We start from the raw sequence: 20,377 nt of genomic DNA, 5'->3' as shown, positions 1-20,377 counted from the left end.
CTAGAGGAAAGTCATTACATTTTTATTCTTTAAAAAAATGTTGTGCTCATCAAGGTGAGGTATTTTGGTGCTGAGAATGGAGGATTTTCCATTTCAGGTACCCCGGGTTCAGGTACTTCCAGATGAGGTATGGCTATATGCAGAATAAAGCTCTCCCTCAATTGGAACAATGTGACTCTGCCCCAATCTCAGAAGGGCACCCCTACTGCACCAGTATGGCATTTTTCCAATTTTTTGCCACCCATTCCTTCTTTGGCCATGTTACTTAGACAAGCCTATCAGGGCTGTAGGCTCATGCCCATTAACGCTCAGCAAAAATATATTCCAGTGAGAAGGAAAGCCGATAAGAGAAGGATGAACCATTCGTGGCTAACTAAGCAAGTAAAGGATGGTAACAAATTGAAAATAAAGGCATACAATGTTGCAAAGATTAGTGATAAACCAGAGGATTGGGATATGATTAGAAACCAGCAAAGAATGACTAGAAAATCAATAAAGAGAGAGAAGTTAGATTATGAGAGTAAAATAACAAGAAATATAAAAACAGACAGTAAGAGCTTCTACAGGTATATAAAAAGAGAGTAGCTAAAGTAAATGTTGGTCCCTTAGAGGATGAGACTGGGGAATTAATAATGGGAAACAGGGAAATGGCAGAGACTTTGAACACATATTTTGTATCAGTCTTCATGGTAGAAGACACCAAAAACATTCTAATAATAGATAATCAAGAAGCTATAAGGAGGGGAGAACTTAAAACAATCACTATCACTAAAGAAAAAGTACTCGGTAAAATAATGGGACTAAAGGTGGACGAGTCCCCTGGACCTGATGGCCTGTATCCAAGGGTCTTAAAAGAAGTGGCTGCAAAGATAGTGGATGCATTGGTTGCAATCTACTAAAATTCCCAGGATTCTAGAGAGGTCCCAGAGGATTGGAAAACCACCAATGTAAGAAAGGTGGGAGGCAGAAAGCAGGAAACTATAGACCAGTTCGACTACCATCTGTCACTGGGAAAATGCTGCAATCCATTATTAAGGAAGTAGTAGCAGGACATTTAGAAAATCATAACGAGCAAGGTGGATAAAGGGGAACCAGTAGATGCAGTGTATTTGGAATTTCAGAAGGCATTCGATAAGGTGCCACATAAATGATTACTGCACAAGATGAGAGCTCACGGGGTTGGAGGTAATATATTAGCATGGATATATGATTGGCTAACTAACAGAAAACAGAGAGTTGGGATAACTGGGTCATTTTCAGGTTGGCAAACTGTAACTAGTGGGGTGTCACAGTGATCAGTGCTGGGGCCTTAACTATTTACAATCTATATATGGGCTCAATTTTCCCCAAGGCTTTCTTTTGCATACTTGAAGAGTTACGCCTGTTTTTTTGGGGCCAAAATACGGCAAAAATTTTTTTCCATGTTTCCCCATTTGATTTCTTCATTTTGGCGTAGCCTAGCTTATCCTTTAGTTTAGGGGGTGGAGCCTTGATCTGCGCCAAAAAGATTGGGTTGCCACGGTAACCAGGGACAAAATGCGGGCTGAGACTGGAAAATGAAACATACACCCAACTCGCAACCTGCACAAGCACATTAAAATACATTGCAGCAACTTCACAAGTACCTTAAAATACACTGCAGCAACTTGACAAGCACAAATACATTGCAACATCTTACCTCCATTAAATTATTAAAGTCCAACCCCACCCCCCCCTCCTGATGCAGATCCCCACTCCTATCCCAGGCCGTAGGGCCTCCCGGTCCCGTTCCCCGCATCTAGCCCTGGCCGAGTGGCCACTTCCCTCCCGGTCCTGCACCTAGCCCTGGTTGAGTGGCCTCCTCCCTCCCGGTCCAGCACCTCGCCCTGGCCGAGTGGCCTCCCAGTCCGCTCCCCCACACCTAGCTCTGGCCGAGTGGTCTCCTGGTCCGCTCTCCACACCTATCCCAGGCTGAATGGCCTCCCGGTCCATCCCCCTGCACCTATCCCAGGCCTAATGGCCTCCCGGTCTGCTCCGCCGCACCTATCGCAGGCCAAATGGCCTCCTCCCTCCTGGTCCCTGCACCTAACTATTCCTGAAAGGCTTCCCCCCTCCCCACTCTTCCCCTCTCTCTTACCTCTCCTGCTGCTGTCAGGGCATCTGCTGCACTTACCTGCGCCGATTTCCATATCTGCGCCAATTTCTTTAACCAGAAGGTTTTTCTACAGAGGCCACATACGCTAGCCGAAGAAGAACTGGAGTAACTCTCAGCTGGCCAAACATGCCTAACTGGCCAGAATTGGTGTGGGTGACAGGTTACGACCCTTTCGCTGGAAAAAAAAACGTACCTAACAAAATTGTAACTAACTGAGTTATGCTGGTGCAAATTGACTGTGGGAACTTGGGTTTTTTAACTTAGGCCAAAGAAAGTGGCCTGCCACTAAAAAAATGACGCAAATCACTGGGGAAAATTGAGCCCTATATTAATGACTTGGATGAAGGGACCAAGTGTAATGTAGCTAAATTTGCTGATGATGCAAAGATAGGGGGGAAAGCAAGTTGTGAAGAGAACACAAAGAATCTGCAAAGGTATAAAGGTAGGCTTAAGACAGTGGGCAAAAATTTGGCAGATTGAGTATAATGTGGGAAAATGTGAGGTTATCCACTTTGGTAGGAAAAATAAAAAAGCTAATTATTATTTAAATAGAGAGAGATTACAAAATGTTGCGGTACAGAGGGATCTGGGCATCCCTGTACATGAAACACAAAAGGTTAGCAAGCAGGTACAACAAGTAATTAGGAAGGTAAATGGAAGGTTGGGGCCTGAAATTGGTGGCCTTACTGCCCACTGCCCCCGGCTGCTGCCGAGTTTTTTGGGCGGTCCCCGCTCAGTGCCATTTTCATGGAGGCCTTCCGCCAGCAGGAGGGGAGGACAGTTGGGAACCGCCCACTGATGGCCACTGGTACGCAAGGCGCGTAAGTCTCCTCCTGCCCGCCGAGCCACCAGATTGGTGTGGGCTGCAGTCGGCGGCAGCAGGGGGAAGGACCGTTACGTGAAGGCAGGTCTAACCCCAACGGTAAGTAAGAAGACCTGCAAAAAAAGGTTAGTGAACTTCTTTTATTCATTTTTTTCCAGCGATTTATGTGCATGGTGTCCCCTGAAGATCTTCCAGTGTTCTTTTTTTGGGTGTAAATTTTTATTACTATGTGCACCCCCCCCCCCCCTTCCTGGGCCCCACTCAATCCTCAGTGGCACTTTGGTGAGGATTGTATTTGCTGCCAAGATTGGGAGCTCCCACCTGCTGTCGCCCAGATTCATGCTGTAAGTTGTTTTTTTGCCGTCGTACGGTACTGGCATACCTTTTAGAGGAATCTTCTTGGCAAAGTACCGCCAGGTCTCTCGGCGGTCCATTGGGTGGCACTTGGGCGGCCCTTGGCTTTGACCAAGTTCAGGCAGGCCCTCGACCTTTATTGCAAGGAGGATGGAGTATAAAAGTAGGGAAGTCCTACTACAACTCTACGCGCATTGGTGAGACCATACATGGAATACTGCGTACAATTTTGGTCTTCTTATTTAAGGAATCAAAATACTTGCATTGGAGGCAGTTCAGAGAAGGTTCACTAGGTTGATTCCTGAGATGAAGGGATTGTCTTATAAAGAAAGGTTGAGCAGGTTGGGCCTATATTCAATGGAGTTTAGAAGAATGAGAGGTGATCTTATTGAAACATATAAGATTATGAGGGGGCTTGACAGGGTAGATGCAGAGAGGATGCTTTCCCTCATGGGGGAATCTATAATAAGAGGTCATAGTTTCAGAATTAGCGGTCTCCCATTTAAAATGGAGATGAGGAGGAATGTCTTCTCTCAGAGGATCGTGAATCTACGGAATTCTCTACCCCAGAGAGCTATGGCAGCTGGTTCATTGAAAATATTTAAGGTGGAGATAGATTTTTGAACATTAATGGAGTCGAGGGTTATGGAAAACGGGCAGGGAATTGGATCAGATCAGCCATGATCTTATTGAATGGTGGAGCAGGCTCAAGGGGCCAAATGACCTACTCCTATTTCTTATGTTCTTAGGAACTAGATTGATGCTTCCCACATTAATTTCATGTAGCACCCTTATGAGCAGTAGACAGAAGAGACTTTCATCCCATCCATGGATTTGAACCAAGGTCCCAGAGGTGAAAGGCCAAGATCTAATCCACTGTGCCACCCAGTTTCCCTGTAAGGAATCATTCCCTATCTACCCTGCCAATTATCTTCACAATATGAAACACCTAAATCAGATTACCCCTTCATCTCTTTATTTCCATAGAATGTAACCCAAGTTTCCCCAGATTCTTAACATAACTCAGTCCCTTCTTCCCAGATGTCATCCTGGTGAATCATCACTGGAGTTTCTCCAGTATATCCTTCTTAAGATAACATAATCCAAGGCTGAATACAATATTTCAACTAAGGTCTGACCAACGTTCTGTATAATTGCAATACTTTTTCCTTAATTATATATTCTAAACCTCTTCTGGCAAAGCCCAACATTCCATTATCCTTTATTGATCCTGCTTTATTTCTCAGAACTAGCTTTTAATGATTTACATATCCGCATCTTATATCTCTTAGCTCATCGTTTCTCCCTAATGCTTCCTATTCAGATTATACTCCCATATCCTATTCTTGCATCTAAAGTATATTAGGTCAAACTTTGTTAGGTTAAGTGGCATTTACCATTGTTTTGCCAACATGTTTATTTGAAGTTTTATATTCAACAACTTGTATTATATAGCGTTTGTAACGTAGTGAAACATCCCAAGGCGCTTCACAGGAGTATTATATTAAAATTTGACACCGAGCCGCACGAGGAGAAATTAGGGCAGGTGACCAAAGGCTTCGACAAAGAAGTAGGTTTTAAGGAGCGTCTTGAAGGAGCAAAGAGAGGTAGAAAGGCAGAGAGGTTTAGGGAGGGAATTTCAGAGCTTAGGGCCTAGGCAACAGAAGGCAAGACCACTAATAGTTGAGCGATTATAATCAGGGATGCTCAAAGAGGGCAGAATTAGAGGAGCGCAGACATCTTGAGGGGGTTACATAAGAACATAAGAATTCAGAGCAGAAGTAGGCCATTCGGCTCTCAAACCTGCTCCACCATTCAATAAGATCATGGCTGATCTGATCATGAACTCAGCTGATCTTCTTGCACTTTACTGCATTATCCCTATATCCCTTGATTCCCTCAATATCAGTCATCAGTTATTGAAAGTTGAAAGTTGGCATGCAGGTACAGCAGGTGGTGAAGAAGGCAAATGGTATGTTGGCCTTCATAGCTAGGGATTTTGAGTATAGGAGCAGGAGGTCTTACTGCAGTTGTACAGGGCCTTGGTGAGGCCTCACCTGGAAAATTGTGTTCAGTTTTGGTCTCCTAATCTGAGGAAGGATGTTCTTGCTATTGAGGGAGTGCAGTGAAGGTTCACCAGACTGATTCCCGGGATGGCTGGACTGACATATGAGGAGAGACTGGATCGACTGGGCCTTTATTCACTGGAGTTTAGAAGGATGAGAGGGGATCTCATAGAAACATATAAAATTCTGATGGGATTGGACAGGTTAGATGCAGGAAGAATGTTCCCGATGTTGGGGAAGTCCAGAACCAGGGGACATAGTCTAAGGGGAAGGGGTAAACCATTTAGGACTGAGATGAAGAGAAACTTCTTCACTCAGAGAGTTGTTAACCTGTGGAATTCCCTACTGCAGAGAGTTGTTGAGGCCAGTTCATTGGATAAATTCAAGAGGGAGTTAGATATGGCCCTTATGGCTAAAGGGATCAAGGGGTATGGAGAGAAAGCAGGAAAGGGGTACTGAGGTGAATGATCAGCCATGATCTTATTGAATGGTGGTGCAGGCTCGAAGGGCCGAATAGCCTACTCCTGCAGCTATTTTCTATGTTTCTATGTTTCTATATCCAAAAATCTATCGATCTCTGCCTTGAATATATTCAAAGATTGAGCCACCACAGCCTCCTGGTGTACAGAATTCCAAAGATTCATCACCATTGAGTGAAGAAGTTTCTCTTCATCTCAGTCCTAAATGGCCGACCCTTTATTCTGATATGGTGCCCCTGGTTCTAGACTCTCCAGCGAGAGGAAACATCCTCCCTGCATCTACCCTGTCAAGCCTTGTAAGAATTTTGAATGTTTAAATGAGATCACCTCTCATTCTTCTAAACTCTAGAGAATATAGGGATAGTCAACTCAATCTCTCCATATAGGAGTGTCCCCCCATCCCAGCAATCAGTATAGTGAACCTTTGTTGCCCTCCCTCTATGGCAAGTATATCCTTCCTTAGGTAAGGAGATCAAAACTGTACATAATACTCCAAGTGCAGTCTCACCAGGGCCCTATATAATTGCAGTAAGACGTCTTTACTCATACTCAACTCCTCTTGTAATAAAGGCCAACATACCATTTGCTTTCTTAATTGATTGCTGTTAACTGCATGTTAGCTTTCAGTGATTCGTGTACAAGGTCACCCAGGTCCCTCTGAACACCAACATTTCCTAATTTCTCACCATTTAAAAAAAATACTCTGCTTTTCTATTTTTCTTACCAAAGTGCATAACTTCATTATATTTCTCCACATTATATTCTATTTGCCATGTTCTTATCTGCTCACTTAGCCTGTCTATATCCTCTTGAAGCCTCTTTGCATCCTCCTCACAACTTACTTTCCCATCTAGCTTTGTTTCATCAGCAAACTTAGGTATATTACATTTGGTCCCCTCATCCAAATCATTGATGTAGATTGTGAATAGCTGGGGCCCAACCATTGATCCTTGCGGTATCCCACGAGTTGCAGTCTGCCAACCCAAAAATGACCTGTTTATTCCTACTCCCTGTTTTCTGTCCATTTACTAATCCTCAATCCATGCTAATATATTACCCCCAATCCAATGAGCCCTAATTTTGTTTAATAATCTCTTGTGTGGCACCTTATCGAATGCCTTCTGAAAATCCAAATACACCACTTCCACTGTCCCTCCTTATCTATTCTACTAGTTACAACCACAAAAAACTCTAACAGATTTGTCAAACATGATTTCCCTTTCATAAATCCATATTGACTCTGCCCAATCCTATTATTATTTTCTAAGTGCCCTGTTACCACGTCCTTAATAATAGATTCTAGCATTTTCCCTACTATCGATGTCAAGCTAACTGGACTGTAGACCCCGTTTTCTCTCTCCCTTCTTAAATAACGGGCTTACATTAGCTACCTTCCAATCTGCAGAATTTTGGAATATTACAACCAATGTATCCGCTATCTCTATAGCCACCTCTTTCAAAACCCTAGGATGTAGGCCATCAGGTTCAGGGGATTTATTGGCTTTCAGTCCCATTTATTTCTCCAGTACTATTTTTTTACTAATATTTCTTTCAGTTCCTCATTCTCACTAGACTCTTGGTTCTCCACTATTTCCAGGAGGTGTTTGTTTAATTTCTCTGCCATTCTATGACTTCCTTATTCCCATTATAATTTCTCCTGTCTCAGCCTGTAAGGGACCCACATTTACTTTTGCTAATCTTTTCCTTTTTACATACCTATAGAAGCTTTTATAGTCTATTTTTATGTCTCTCACTCGTTACTTTCATATTCTATTTCCCCTTTCTTTATCAATTTCTTGGTCCTCCTTTGCTGAATTTTAAAATCCTCCCAATCCTTAGGCTTACTGCTCTTTTTGGCAACATTATAAGCCTCTTCTTTTGATCTAATATTAACTTTAACTTGTCTTGTTAGCCATGGTTGGATCACTTTCTCTGTGGGGTTTTTGTGCCTTAAAGGAATGTATGTTTGTTGTAAATTATGTATTAATTCTTTAAATGCTAGCCATTGTTTGTCTACCATTACACCTTTTAATGTAGTTTCTCAATCTACCTTAGCTAACTCTCCCCTCATACCTATGTAGTTTGCTTTGTTTAGATTTAAGACCCTAGTTTCGGATTTAACTAAATCAAACTCAATATAAAACTCTATAATATTATGGTCACTCTTCCCTAAAGGCACCTTTACTACAAGGTTATTAATTAACCCTTTCTCATTGCACAATACTAGATCTAAAATAGTGTGTTTCCTGGTTGGTTCCTCAACACACTGATTGAGAAAACCATCTTGTATACATTCTATGAATTCGTCCTCCACACTATTATTGCAAATTTGTTTTGCCCAGTCTATACGTAGATTAAGGTCCCCAATAATTACGATATTACCCTTGTTACATGCAGCTCTAATTTCCTGATTTATACTGTACCCTACGTTACCACTGCTGTTTGGGGGCCAATAAATAACTCTCACCAATGTTTTCTGCCACTTGCTCTTTCTTAGCTCCTCCCAAACTAATTCTACTTCTTGATTTTCCAAGCTAAGATACTTTCTTTCTACTGTCTTTATCCCTTCCTTTATTATCAGGGCTACCCCTCCTCCTTTTCCACTTTGCCTATCTCTTCTAAAAGTTAAGTATCCTGGAATATTTAGTTCCCAACCTTGGTCACTTTGCAACCACCGTAATGGCTATTAGATCAAACCTATTAATTTCTATCTGCGCTATTAATTCATCTATTTTATTGTGAATGCTTCACGTATTCAGATATAGTGCCTTTAGTTTTGACTTTTTTCTATTTTTCCCCTGATGTCACCGTAGTCAGTAATGCCCTATTGCCTTTGTTACTCTCTCTCTGTCCCTTCCTGACCCACTGCTTATTTTTACTCAAAACTCTGCTCTGCTCTAGATCCTTGACATTTCTCTTGCTGCTTTGAAATGTACTCTTTCCTGAATCCTCCCCCACTCCCTTCATTAGTTTAAAACCCTGTCTACTGCCCCAGTTACCCGATTCATCAGGACACTGGTTCCAGCCCGGCTCAAGTGGAGTCCCTCCCAATGGAAAACTCCCTCTTTCCTCAGTACTGGTGCCAGTGCCCCGTGAATTAAAACCCCCTGCCTCCCACACTACTCCTTGAGCCACACATTTAACTTTCTAATCTGCTTATCCCTATACCAATTGGTACATGGCTCAGGTAACGATCCAGAGATTATTACCTTTGAAGTTCTGCTTTTTAATTTGGATCCCTACTCCTCAAACTCTTTCAGCAGAGCCTCATTCCTAGTTCTACCTATGTTGTTGGTTCCTACATGGACCACGACTACTGGACCTTCCCCTTCCCACTCCAAGTTCTTCTCCAGCGGCGAAGAGATGTCTTTAACCCTGACACCGGGCAGGCAACACAACCTTCGGAGCTCTCGGTCGAAGCTTCAGAGAACAGTATCTATCCCTCTGACTTTTCTGTCCTCTACCACAACTATATTCGCTTTCACTCCCCCTACTTGAATGGCCTCCTGCACCATGGTCAGCCTGCTCTTCCATCCTGCAGGCTTTTCCCTCATCCACACAGGCAGCAAAAACCTCATAAGGGCAAAGGCTGAGGCTCCTCCAGCACTGCACCTGGGGTCCCCTTATCTGCCTGAGTTGAAGTCACACCCTCCTGTCCCTGACCACTATCCAGACATGTGCCACTACCTAACCTAAGGTGTGGCTGCCTCCTGGATCAAAGTGTCCAAGTAACTCTCCCCTTCCTTGATGCCTTGCAATGTCTACACCTCAGACTCCAGCTCAACAACTTTGAGCTGAAGTTCCTCAACATGTAAACATTGTGGGGCTAGAGGAGATTACAGAGATAGGGACGGGTGAAGCCATGGAGGGATTTGAAAACAACGATGAGAATTTTGAAATTGAGGCTTTGCTTAATCGTGAACCATTGTAGGTCAGCGAGCACAGGGGTGAAGTGTGAGTGGGACTTGGTGCGAGACTGGCTACGAGTTAGGACATGGGTAGCCGAGTTTTGGATCACCTCTAGTTTACATAGGGTAGAACGTGGGAGGCCAGCCAAGAATGCGTTGGAATAGTCAAGTCTAGAGATACCAGTAGCGGATGAGCTGAGGCAAGGACGGAGACTAAGACCACCTATTTCCACCTCTGTAACATCGATGTTACAGAGGTGGAAATAGGCGGTCTTAGTTACGCTGCGGATATGTGTCCGAAAGCTAATTTTAGGGTCAAATATAACATCAAGGTTGTGAACAGTCTCTTTCAGCCTCAGACAGAAGTTGGGGAGAGGGATGGAGTCAATGGCTAGGGAACGGAGTTTGTGGCGGAGACCGAAAACAATGGCTTTGGTCTTCCCAATATTCAATTGGAGAAAATTTCTTCTCATCCAGAACTGGATGTCAGACAAACAGCCTGAAATTTAGAGACTGTGTAGGGGTCGAGAGAAGTGGTAGTGAGGTAGAGCTGAGAGTCATCAGCGTACATGTGGAAACTGACGCTGTGTTTTTGGATGATGAACCCAGGGGCAAAATGTAGATGAAAAATAGGAGGGGGCCAAGGATACATTCTTGAGGGACATCAGAAGTAACGATGCGGGGGTGGGAAGAGAAGCTGTTGCAGATGATTCTCTGGCTATGATTAGATAGATACAAATGGAACCAGGTGAGTGCAATCCCACCCAGCTGGACAACGGTGGAAAGGCGTTGGAGAAGGATAAAGTGGTCAACCATGTCAAAGGCTGCAGACACGTCAAGAAGGACGAGTAGGGATAGTTTGCCTTTGTCACAGTCACAAATGATGTCACAAAAGAGGCAGCCGAACAGATGTTCTTTGTGACTTTGATGAGAGCTGTTTCGGTACTGTGGCAGGTGCGGAAACCAGATTAGAGGGATTCAAACATGGAATTGCGGGAAAGATGGGCACGGATTTGGAAGGCGACAACGCGTTCAAGGACTTTGGAGAGGAAAAAGAGGTTGGCGATGCGGTGGTAGTTTTCAAAGACGGAGGGTTCGAGGGTTATTTTTTTGAGGAGAGGGATGATGATGGCAGATTTGAGGAAGAGGAGCATAGTATCTGAGGAGAAAGAACCGTTAGCAATGTCAGATAACATGGGAGTCAGAAAAGGAAGTTGGGTGGTCAGCAGTTTAGTGGGAATAGGGTCAAGGGAGCAGGAAGTGGGTCTCATGGACAGGATGAGCTCGGAGAGGTCATGAGGGCAAATCGGAGAGAAACTGGAGAAAGATGTGAGGTCAGGGCGAGGGCAGTGGTGGTCCTTAGAGGACGTTTGGACCAGTGGGCTAGGGGAAGGAAGGGAAGAGGCAGATGCGGCCGAGCGGATGTTCTCAATCTTAGAGACAAAAAAGTCCATGAGCTCCTCACACTTAATGTCGGAGGTGAGGGTGGAGACTGGGGAAAGGGGTTTAAAAAGATGGTCAGCAGTGGAGAATAGAAACCGGGGTTTATATTTAAATTCCAGAATGATTCTGGAATAGTGAGCAATTTTGGCAGACGAGAGCAGGACCAGATAACGCTTTATGTTGTCCAGCCAGATTTGGCGCTGAATGGCTAAACCAATAGTCCGTTAAATCGGTTCAAGAAAATCATGAACCTTGGTCAATCTCCATTTGAGGTACGACATTCAGTTTTGAACACCTCACCTCAGGAAAGACATATTGGCCTTGGGGGGAGTAGAGCACAGATTCATCAGAATGATAGCGGGGCTTAAAGTGTTAAATTTTGAGGACAAATTGCCTTGTATTGCCTTGAATTTAGAAAATTATGGGGTGATCAAATCCAGGTGTTTACTTTTTTGTGTTGAGAGGTTCTCACATTTTTGTGCGGAGGATATGGATTTGTATAAAGGCAGTCTCGCTTCTTTAGTATCAATGTGGTTATCACAAGTTTTATGCATGGGGGTTGAATTTTTGTGTATAGGGTATTTGAATCTTCTGCCTATTGGCATTCACATATCAATGTAATCATCTAGCCCATTCACTGATTTTGACACAAGTATTGGCCACCAGATCAAAAACATTGGACATTCCTGTTCTATCTTGTATGAAAATAGAATGTTTGATGGGTTGCTGTCAATGCTACAGTATATACAAGGTTGTAGCTCATGTTGTAAGTGTATGATCTACTCTTCATATTGGGGAGGATTGTAAAATAAAGCAAGAGTGCTGAGCGAAAATAGCCAACAAGGATGGAGAAGAAAGAAAATGTGAGGAGTTAGACCTTAATGAAAATTGCACTGAGGAGAAGAACAAAGGTATTTTTATTTGAGGTGCATAGCTTAAGAGGGGCCATGGAACCATAGAAAATTACAGCACAGAAAGAGGCCATTCGGCCCATTGTGCCTGTGCTGGCTTTTTGAAAGAGCAGTTGTGCTTAGTCTGTTCCCTGTTACCTCATCAAAGAATTCAATCAAGTTAGTCAGACACAATTTATCTTTAACAAATCCATGCTGACTCTTCTTGATTTACTCAGACCTTTCCAAATGAAAATTTATTTTGTCCCTGATAATGGTTTTCAATAACTTCCCCATCACATAGAAACATAGAAACATAGAAAATAGGTGCAGGAGTAGGCCATTCGGCCCTTCGAGCATGCACCGCCATTCAATAAGACCATGGCTGATCATTCCCTCAGTACCCCTTTCCCGCTTTCTCTCCAGAACCAGGGGTCACAGTCTAAGGATAAGGGGTAAGCCTTTTAGGCCCGAGATGAGGAGAAACGTCTTCACCCAGAGAGTGGTGAACCTGTGGAATTCTCTACCACAGAAAGTTGTTGAGGCCAATTCACTAAATATATTCAAAAAGGAGTTAGATGAAGTCCTTACGACTAGGGAGATCAAGGGGTATGGCGAGAAAGCAGGAATGGGCTACTGAAGTTGCATGTTCAGCCATGAACTCATTGAATGGCGGAGCAGGCTCGAAGGGCCAAATGGCCTACTCCTGCACCTATTTTCGATGTTTCTATACCCCTTGATCTCTTTAGCCATAAGGGTAATATCTAACTCCCTCTTGAATATACCCAATGAACTGGCATCAACAACTCTCTGCGGCAGGGAATTCCACAGATTAACAACTCTCTGAGTGAAGAAGTTTCTCCTCATCTCAGTCCTAAGTGGCCTACCTCTTATCCTAAGGTTATGTCCCCTGGTTCTGGATTTCCCCAACATCGGGAACTTTCTTCCCGCATCTAACCTGTCCAGTCCCATCAGAATCTTATACGTTTCTATGAGATCCCCTCTCATCCTTTTAAACTCCAGTGAATAAAGGCCCAGTTGATCCAGTTTCTCCTCATATGACAGTCCAGCCTTCCCTGGAATTAGTCTGGTGAACCTTCGCTGCACTCCCTCAATAGCAAGAACGTCCTTCCTCAGATTAGGAGGCCAAAACTGAACACAATATTCCAGGTGAGGCCTCACTAAGGCCCTGTAGAACTACAGTAAGACCTCCCTGCTCCTATACTCAAATCCCCTAGCTATGAAGGCCAATATACTATTTGCCTTCTTCACCGCCTGCTGTACCTGCATGTCAACTTTCAATGACTGATCAACTATGACACCCAGGTCTCGTTGCACCTCCCCTTTTCCTAGTCTGCCGCCATTCAGATAATATTCTGCCTTCGTGTTTTTGCCCCCAAAATGGATAACCTCACATTTATTCACATTATACTGCATCTGCCATGCATTTGCCCACTCACCTAACCTGTCCAAGTCACCCTGTAGCCTCTTAGTGTCCTCCTCACAGCTCACACCACTACCCAGTTTAGTGTCATCTGCAAACTTGGAGATATTACACTCAATTCCTTCATCTAAATCGTTAATGTATATTGTAAAGAGCTGGGGTCCCAGCACTGAGCCCTGCAGCATTCCACTAGTCACTGCCTGCCATTCTTAAAAGGACCCATTTATCCCGACTCTCTGCTTCCTGTCTGTCAACCAGTTCTCTATCCACGTCAGTACATTACCCCCAATACCATGCGCTTTGATTTTGCACACCAATCTCTTGTGCGGGACTATGTCAAAAGCCTTTGAAAGTCCAAATACACCACATCCACTGGTTCTCCCTTGTCCACTCTGCTAGTTACATCCTCAAGAAATTCCAGAAGATTCGTCAAGCATGATTTCCATTTCATAAATCCAAGCTGACTTGGACCGATCCTGTCACTGCTTTCTAAATGCGTTGCTATTTCATCCTTAATGATTGATTCCAGCATTTTCCCCACTACTGATGTCAGGCTAACCGGTCTATAATTACCCGTTTTCTCTCTCCCTAGTTTTTTAAACAGTGGTGTTACATTAGCTACCCTCCAGTCCATAGGAACTGATCCAGAGTCGATAGACTGTTGGAAAATGATCACCAATGCATCCACTATTTCGAGGGCCACTTCTTTAAGTACTCTCGGATGCAGACTATCAGGCCCCAGGGATTTATCGGCCTTCAATCCCATCAATTTCCCTAACACAATTTCCCGCCTAATAAGGATATCCTTCAGTTCCGCCTTCTCACTAGACCCACAGTCCCCTAGTACATTCGGAAGGTTATTTTTGTCTTCCTTCGTGAAGACAGAACCGAAGTATTTGTTCAATTGGTCTGCCATTTCTTTGTTCCCCATTATAAATTCACCTGAATCCGACTGCAAGGGACCAACGATATTAGGCTAACTGACATGTAGTTTCCTGGTTTATCCCTCTCCCTTTTGAATAGTAGTATAATGTCTGCAACCCTTCAGTCCTCCGGCACTACTCCTGTCTCCAATGAGGATTGAAAGATTGTGATCAGTGCCTCTGCTATTTCTATATTTTCTTCTTTCATGCAGCATCTAGTTAAGAACTAGTTTGAGAGTTAATATAGATAGAGATGACCAAATGCTCTATGGCACACGATGGCTTATAAACTGTTGGAACCAGATGAAGTTCGTGCTGAGGAAAGCTAAGAATAAATAACATACAATCTAAATTTAGAAAGAGTTTTGTTCAGTTTTTGAGGGTAGATAGAACTTTTCTTGGGAAGAGTTGGTTAACATCAAGAATGGGCTTGGTCTGAATAGCCTCTTCTTATTACCTAGATTCTTAAGTACTATGCTAACAGGAGAGGAAAAAATACTGAACAAGTTGAAAGAAACAGATTATCAGTTGACAAATTTCGCAATTATAGGTTGTGGGACAATTTTAATCACAAAATAATTTCTGTTGAGGCACATAAAGCCTGTAAAACTAATGATGTAAACATATTTTCTTGGAATTTTTCCTCAGAGGTTCTCCACCAATGTTATGGCAACCTATTAGGAGAACACCGGAGGATCTTTCCAGTGAATGGCCCCAAAATTCTGAGCTGGGGGAAGGCGTAAATTGGCAATTATGCCTTTGTGAAGCCAGGAATTTCTAATGAGGCTAACGTATGCTGAGGTTCTGCAGGATAAATGTATAGTGTTAATTAACAGTTGCAGTCTCTAGATCCAGCAGTCACAATCAATCAGGATTTGTGGAATGGATGGTAGTAATGGCAAGTGTAAGAGAGCAAGAACTTAGTTTTGAGACTTCAATGTGCTGGCATGTATTACAGAATGTGAGATGATTAACGTGAGTATTGCAGAGTGACTTTGCTTCTGGGAGAAGAGCTATGGTGCCATGTGATATTCTAAATGGCAATGCTTGATGATACATAGGAAGAAGGGTAGGCCATTCAGCCACTTGAGGCTGTTCCGCCATTCTCTGAGATCATGGCTGATCTGCGACCCAACTCCATATACCTGCCTTTGGCCCACATTCCTTAATACTTTTGCTTAATAAAAAGCTTTCAATCTCAGATTTAAAATTAACAATTGATCTAGTATCAATTGCCATTTGCCAAAGAGAGTTCCAAACTTCTACCATCCTTTGTGCATAGAAGTGTTTCCTAATTTCACTCCTGAAAGATCTGGCTCTGTTTTTTTGATTATGCACCCTAGTCCTAGAATCCGCAACCCCCGGAAATAGTTTCTCTGTCTCTACCCTATCTGTTCCCCTTAATATCATGACAACTTCGATCAGATCATCCTTTAACCTTCTAACCCCTCATTTTTCTCGGGAATATCCATGGGCTTCTCTGTATCAGTTATCTGGCTTATTATTCATCTGAAAACACTCATAACTTTGCTGACCTAGTGAGGTTATTAAACCTCTTCTGACACTGCAAGGGGGTGCTTGGACTTGTGGAGGACACACTTACAGCCAACAGTTGCAACCCTCCACATTGCAGGTGCTACTGCATGTGATTGTTTCTTTCTTGGTACAATGACATCCCTCTGTTCTCTGATGTGGGCCAGCAGCTTCAGAAAAGTTACATGCTCATCTTTTTTCTTCTTTACTTGTCAGTTTTGAATCAGTGGTAGCACTCTCGCCTCTGAGTCAGAAGGTCGCAGGTTCAAACCCCACTTTAAGGATTGGAGCATATAATCTAGACTGAAAGATCAGTGCAGTACTGAGTGCTGCACTGTTGGAGGTGTTGTCTTTCAGATGAGAAATTGAGGCCCCATCTATCTTCACAGATGGACGTAAAAGATCCCATGGCAATAATTGGAGAAATGCAGAGGAGTTTCTCCCCCTGCCCTCACCCATAGGTGTCCTGGCCAATATTTATCCTTAAACCAACATCACTTTACAAAAAATGATTTGGTCATATATTGCATTGCCGTTGTGAGCAATTTGGCTGCCATGTTGCCTTACATTACAACAGTGCTTTGGGGCGCCCTGCGGTAATGAAAGATGTTATGTAAACAGGAGTTCTTTATTTCTTTATCTCCAGCTGTTTTACTCCCTCTTCCAAGAGCCTGCTCAACCATTGAAATACAAAAGTTGTGTCCTTGCTCTGTCCTTCCCAAATTTTCTCGGCTCCCTCGGTGTATTGGGACCTTGTTGACGAAACAACGGCCTGTCCCCTGGCAACATTATTTCAATTTGCTGATTCTAGTATTTCTGACTGAGTTAGTCTCCTCTTATATCAACAAGCATAATTTCCACCCCGCTGTACTTATGCCACTGCACTGAGGACCGAGGAATTTCCAGGTCTATGTGCATATAAAACACACTTCCATGCTGTGTGCTACTCTTAGTATGTAAGATTGATCTGTATTAGCCCAGTACATTGATTTATTTATAACTTTGTAGGACATATATTAGAGGTGTTGAAGCTAGATTTTAGGAAAATAATCAATAACATTATCTCTGTTACCTGAAAACTATTGCCTACATCTTGCAATCTAATGTTGGGATTGAGTTAGAAATATTAGCTAAATTTTCTGTGCACTGACTATGAATGGGTGACTGTATAACCATAACTCATTTCTGCTTTACAGTTATTTGCTGGACAGATTTACTTTTATTGACAGTATTTATAAATTCCAACTAATTATAGATCCCGAATCACATGTCAGTTCACAATTCTTACACAACCATATATGAATGTTGGAATGTTCAGAATGGGAAATGACCCCTGTAATCCATCTGGCCAGGGACAAAGTTCAAAATACATTAACCTGAATTTTCCATACCCTTGTTTCCTCCTCTTGTCCCCCCCCCCCGCCCCCCCCCCCCCACCTCGCTCCCCCTCCCTGAAGCAGCTCAAGTGAGGTGCACTTCACCTGATGTGACCTGAACCTGCTTGGATTCTTGAGATATGATGGGTAGTATTGACCCAACCTTCCTCCAAATGTTGGCTGGGGTCTGCACCTAGAGATGGCTTGAAAGGTCTATCGAAATACTAATGGTTGACAAATGCAGGGTCTTCTGACTGCTGTCCAAACTTGGCGTCAAAGGCTCCATAACTTTTCACTCTCTCTTTTGCACCTGGTAACTGAGCATTTACCAGGTGCATAGGAGAAGAAAATATGCCCTATGATGTCCACATGACTTTTATAAGAACAGAACAAGATTGTTGTTTGCAATTTGATATTACGACTTACACTAATGTGTGCTATTACATTTAACTGACATTATTTTTAACTGAATTTTTATTCACATTTAAATATTTTTGACTGTGTTAACATTGAAAGGATAATTCTTGTGAAAGTCACAAAAGTTGTTGCATATTTTCAAAGTAATAGTTACTAAATAATTTCACTTACCATTAAAACATGAGAAAATCAATGTTGAACTCTCACTTTCTACATTAATAAAATTTGGTATCAGTTTTGTAAAATTTTTACAAATTTTTATATTACTAAATATATTACATTATATTTAAAATAAATTAATCAAAGGAATAAAATCAAAATTTTACAGTTTTCATATTTTAGGTGTTCACTGGAAAAGGTTCTGTAGATTTTTGTATGCAACAATATTTTATTATTGGACATATAAATTAACCCTTCTCAGAAAAAATACAGGATTAGAAAGAAAATGAGTAAGAACTATTGTAACATTTTTTTGTTGTCTTAGAAAATACAGGTTCTTACCAAGGAGACCTGCACAGTTTGTCGAAAGATAGTATATCCCATGGAAAGTCTGACAGCAGACAAGCAAATCTTTCATAAGTCCTGTTTCCGCTGTCACCACTGTAACAGTAAATTAAGGTAGGAGATATTCCTTATCTACAAGTACGTTCCTAAAATTTATATTATCTATTTCATAGTTCTCATGTACAATATGTTAAATATAACTATTTTAGGGGATAAATTAGGTGCATTTGCGCCTCTTGGTTTGTGCCCCCTGGGGTGCTAACGGGAGGCGCAAATGCACCCAATTTTGCAAATGTTTTTGCGACTGGGCGCGGCACTGACATCGACTCTGCCATAATGGGTGGAAGTTTAGCAGTGGTGCTACGGCATTACATCCCGATCTCCTGCGCCCAGACATCGTAACTTTATCACCATGCGCATCGCCCCATTAGTGCCCCGGACCCGAAATTCACTTTTTCACCAGGCGAAAACACCGGCAGCTGCAGGAGGCATGGTTTGGGTGGCCGGCCGCTACCGGGGCAATGATTAAAGGCGAGGTTGCTGAGTTAAGTAAAAAAAAAACTTACCTTTGTTGATGCCGTTTTCTTCTCAGGTTCCCACTCGCGATCGTCTAGCCTGGCATTCTGCTTGAGTGCCAGGCTGATCAAGTGGGTTCGCTGCTCACTTGGTGGTCCAGGTCGGTCCGTTTTAAATTGGCAGAGCCTGCAGCGATGAATGCGGCAGTGCTGCATGGCCCAGCGTGCAGCGCTGCTGAGGTCTCCGCCCCTCCTGCATCCTTTAGCGCTCCAAGAAGGAAGTGGAGTGCTTGATTTACTTCCTTCCTGGAGCACTAAATCCAAATTTTTGAAAGCCAGGAAACTTAGCGCCAGCCGCCCCCAAACAGGGCGATAATGAATTTCTCCCCTTTGGCGTCAAAGGCTCCATACCTTTTCACTTTCTCCTTTGCACCTGGGAACTGAGCATTTACCAGGTGCAAACAGGGCAATGTGAATTTCTCCCCTAAATATGCTTCAAAGTAGGCATAATATTCATGTCTTTAGCATATTTGTTGATAGATATAGTTTGGGATTAGTATTTGACAATTCCTTTTTGAGAAGACAAGAGGTGCTAAAATAGTGAGGTAGGTTTCCTTCATCTTCATAAATAAAAGCTACAACATCAAATTAACTACTGTTGGCCTAGAAATTGGGCACCTTTGCGCCTCCAGTCAGTGCCTCCGCGGGGTGGTTTGCGGGAGTTTTGCAGCGGCGGTACGGCGATGTGCCCCGATCTCCTTCGCCTGGAGATCGTGATGTCATCGCCATGCTCATTGCCCCGCACCAGAACTTAGGTTCCACCCCTGCAGCGTCGCTCGGGAGGCTGGGCACTTCAGGGCGATGCTTAAAGGCGAGGTGGCCGAGGTAAATAAAAAAATAATAACATTTCAAATCTCTCTTTCCGATTTTTTACCTTATTTGCTGCCCGCAATCGATCAGCCCAGCACTCTCCTGCAGTGCATCGGGCTGATCGGGCCGGATCGCAGCTGCCATTGAGGAGAAGGTAAGTTGAAGAGCCTGTAGCAATGGCCCTTCCCGTTATAGGAGGGAAGGATTCTTCCAACACGGCAATGCTGCACAGCCCATTGTGCACCACTGCACACCTATCCCTGCCTGCTGCCTCTTGCGCTCCAGGAAGGAAGTAGTGCACTTGATTTAGCGCTCCACTTCCTTCCTGGATCGCAAATACAATTTTTTTTAAAGTTTGAAAGCATTTGTATCTGCCGCTAATTTTTCAAACTTTTAAAAGTTAGCACCCCATCTCCAATTTCTCCCCTTGAGGTGATTAAAAGGAGATAGGATTTTTGAATTGTGTTATGTGCATCAGGTTAGTACAGCAAAATCATAAACAAGCAGAATAGGTCAACTATTTGACTTTAACTTATTATTTAATGATTATTTAAAGTGCCAATGAAATATCTTTAGGATGATGATGTTAAATTGTATGTTTCATTTTCACCAGTCTTGGAAATTATGCATCCCTCCATGGACAAATGTACTGCAAACCTCATTTTAAGCAGCTTTTCAAATCCAAAGGCAACTACGAT

The 20,377-nt window shown here is 43.0% G+C and overlaps 1 protein-coding gene across 4 annotated transcripts in view; it reads left to right on the top strand.

Moving 5' to 3' along the window:
- Window positions 1–20,377, top strand: part of xirp2b (xin actin binding repeat containing 2b) — a 203,308-nt gene extending 182,931 nt beyond the window's left edge. For all 4 annotated transcript variants that reach the window (XM_070875510.1, XM_070875511.1, XM_070875512.1 and 1 more), the window contains 2 exons: window positions 18,275–18,408; window positions 20,293–20,377. In XM_070875510.1, coding sequence (XP_070731611.1) covers window positions 18,275–18,369 — 95 coding nt within the window. In that variant the 3' untranslated portion in view covers window positions 18,370–18,408; window positions 20,293–20,377. The remainder of the gene's footprint in view (window positions 1–18,274; window positions 18,409–20,292) is intronic.

The sequence above is a fragment of the Pristiophorus japonicus genome, chromosome 3 (assembly GCF_044704955.1).
Source record: "Pristiophorus japonicus isolate sPriJap1 chromosome 3, sPriJap1.hap1, whole genome shotgun sequence".
NCBI classification, from domain to species: Eukaryota; Metazoa; Chordata; class Chondrichthyes; family Pristiophoridae; genus Pristiophorus; species Pristiophorus japonicus.
This window is presented reverse-complemented; position numbering and strand designations above follow the sequence as displayed.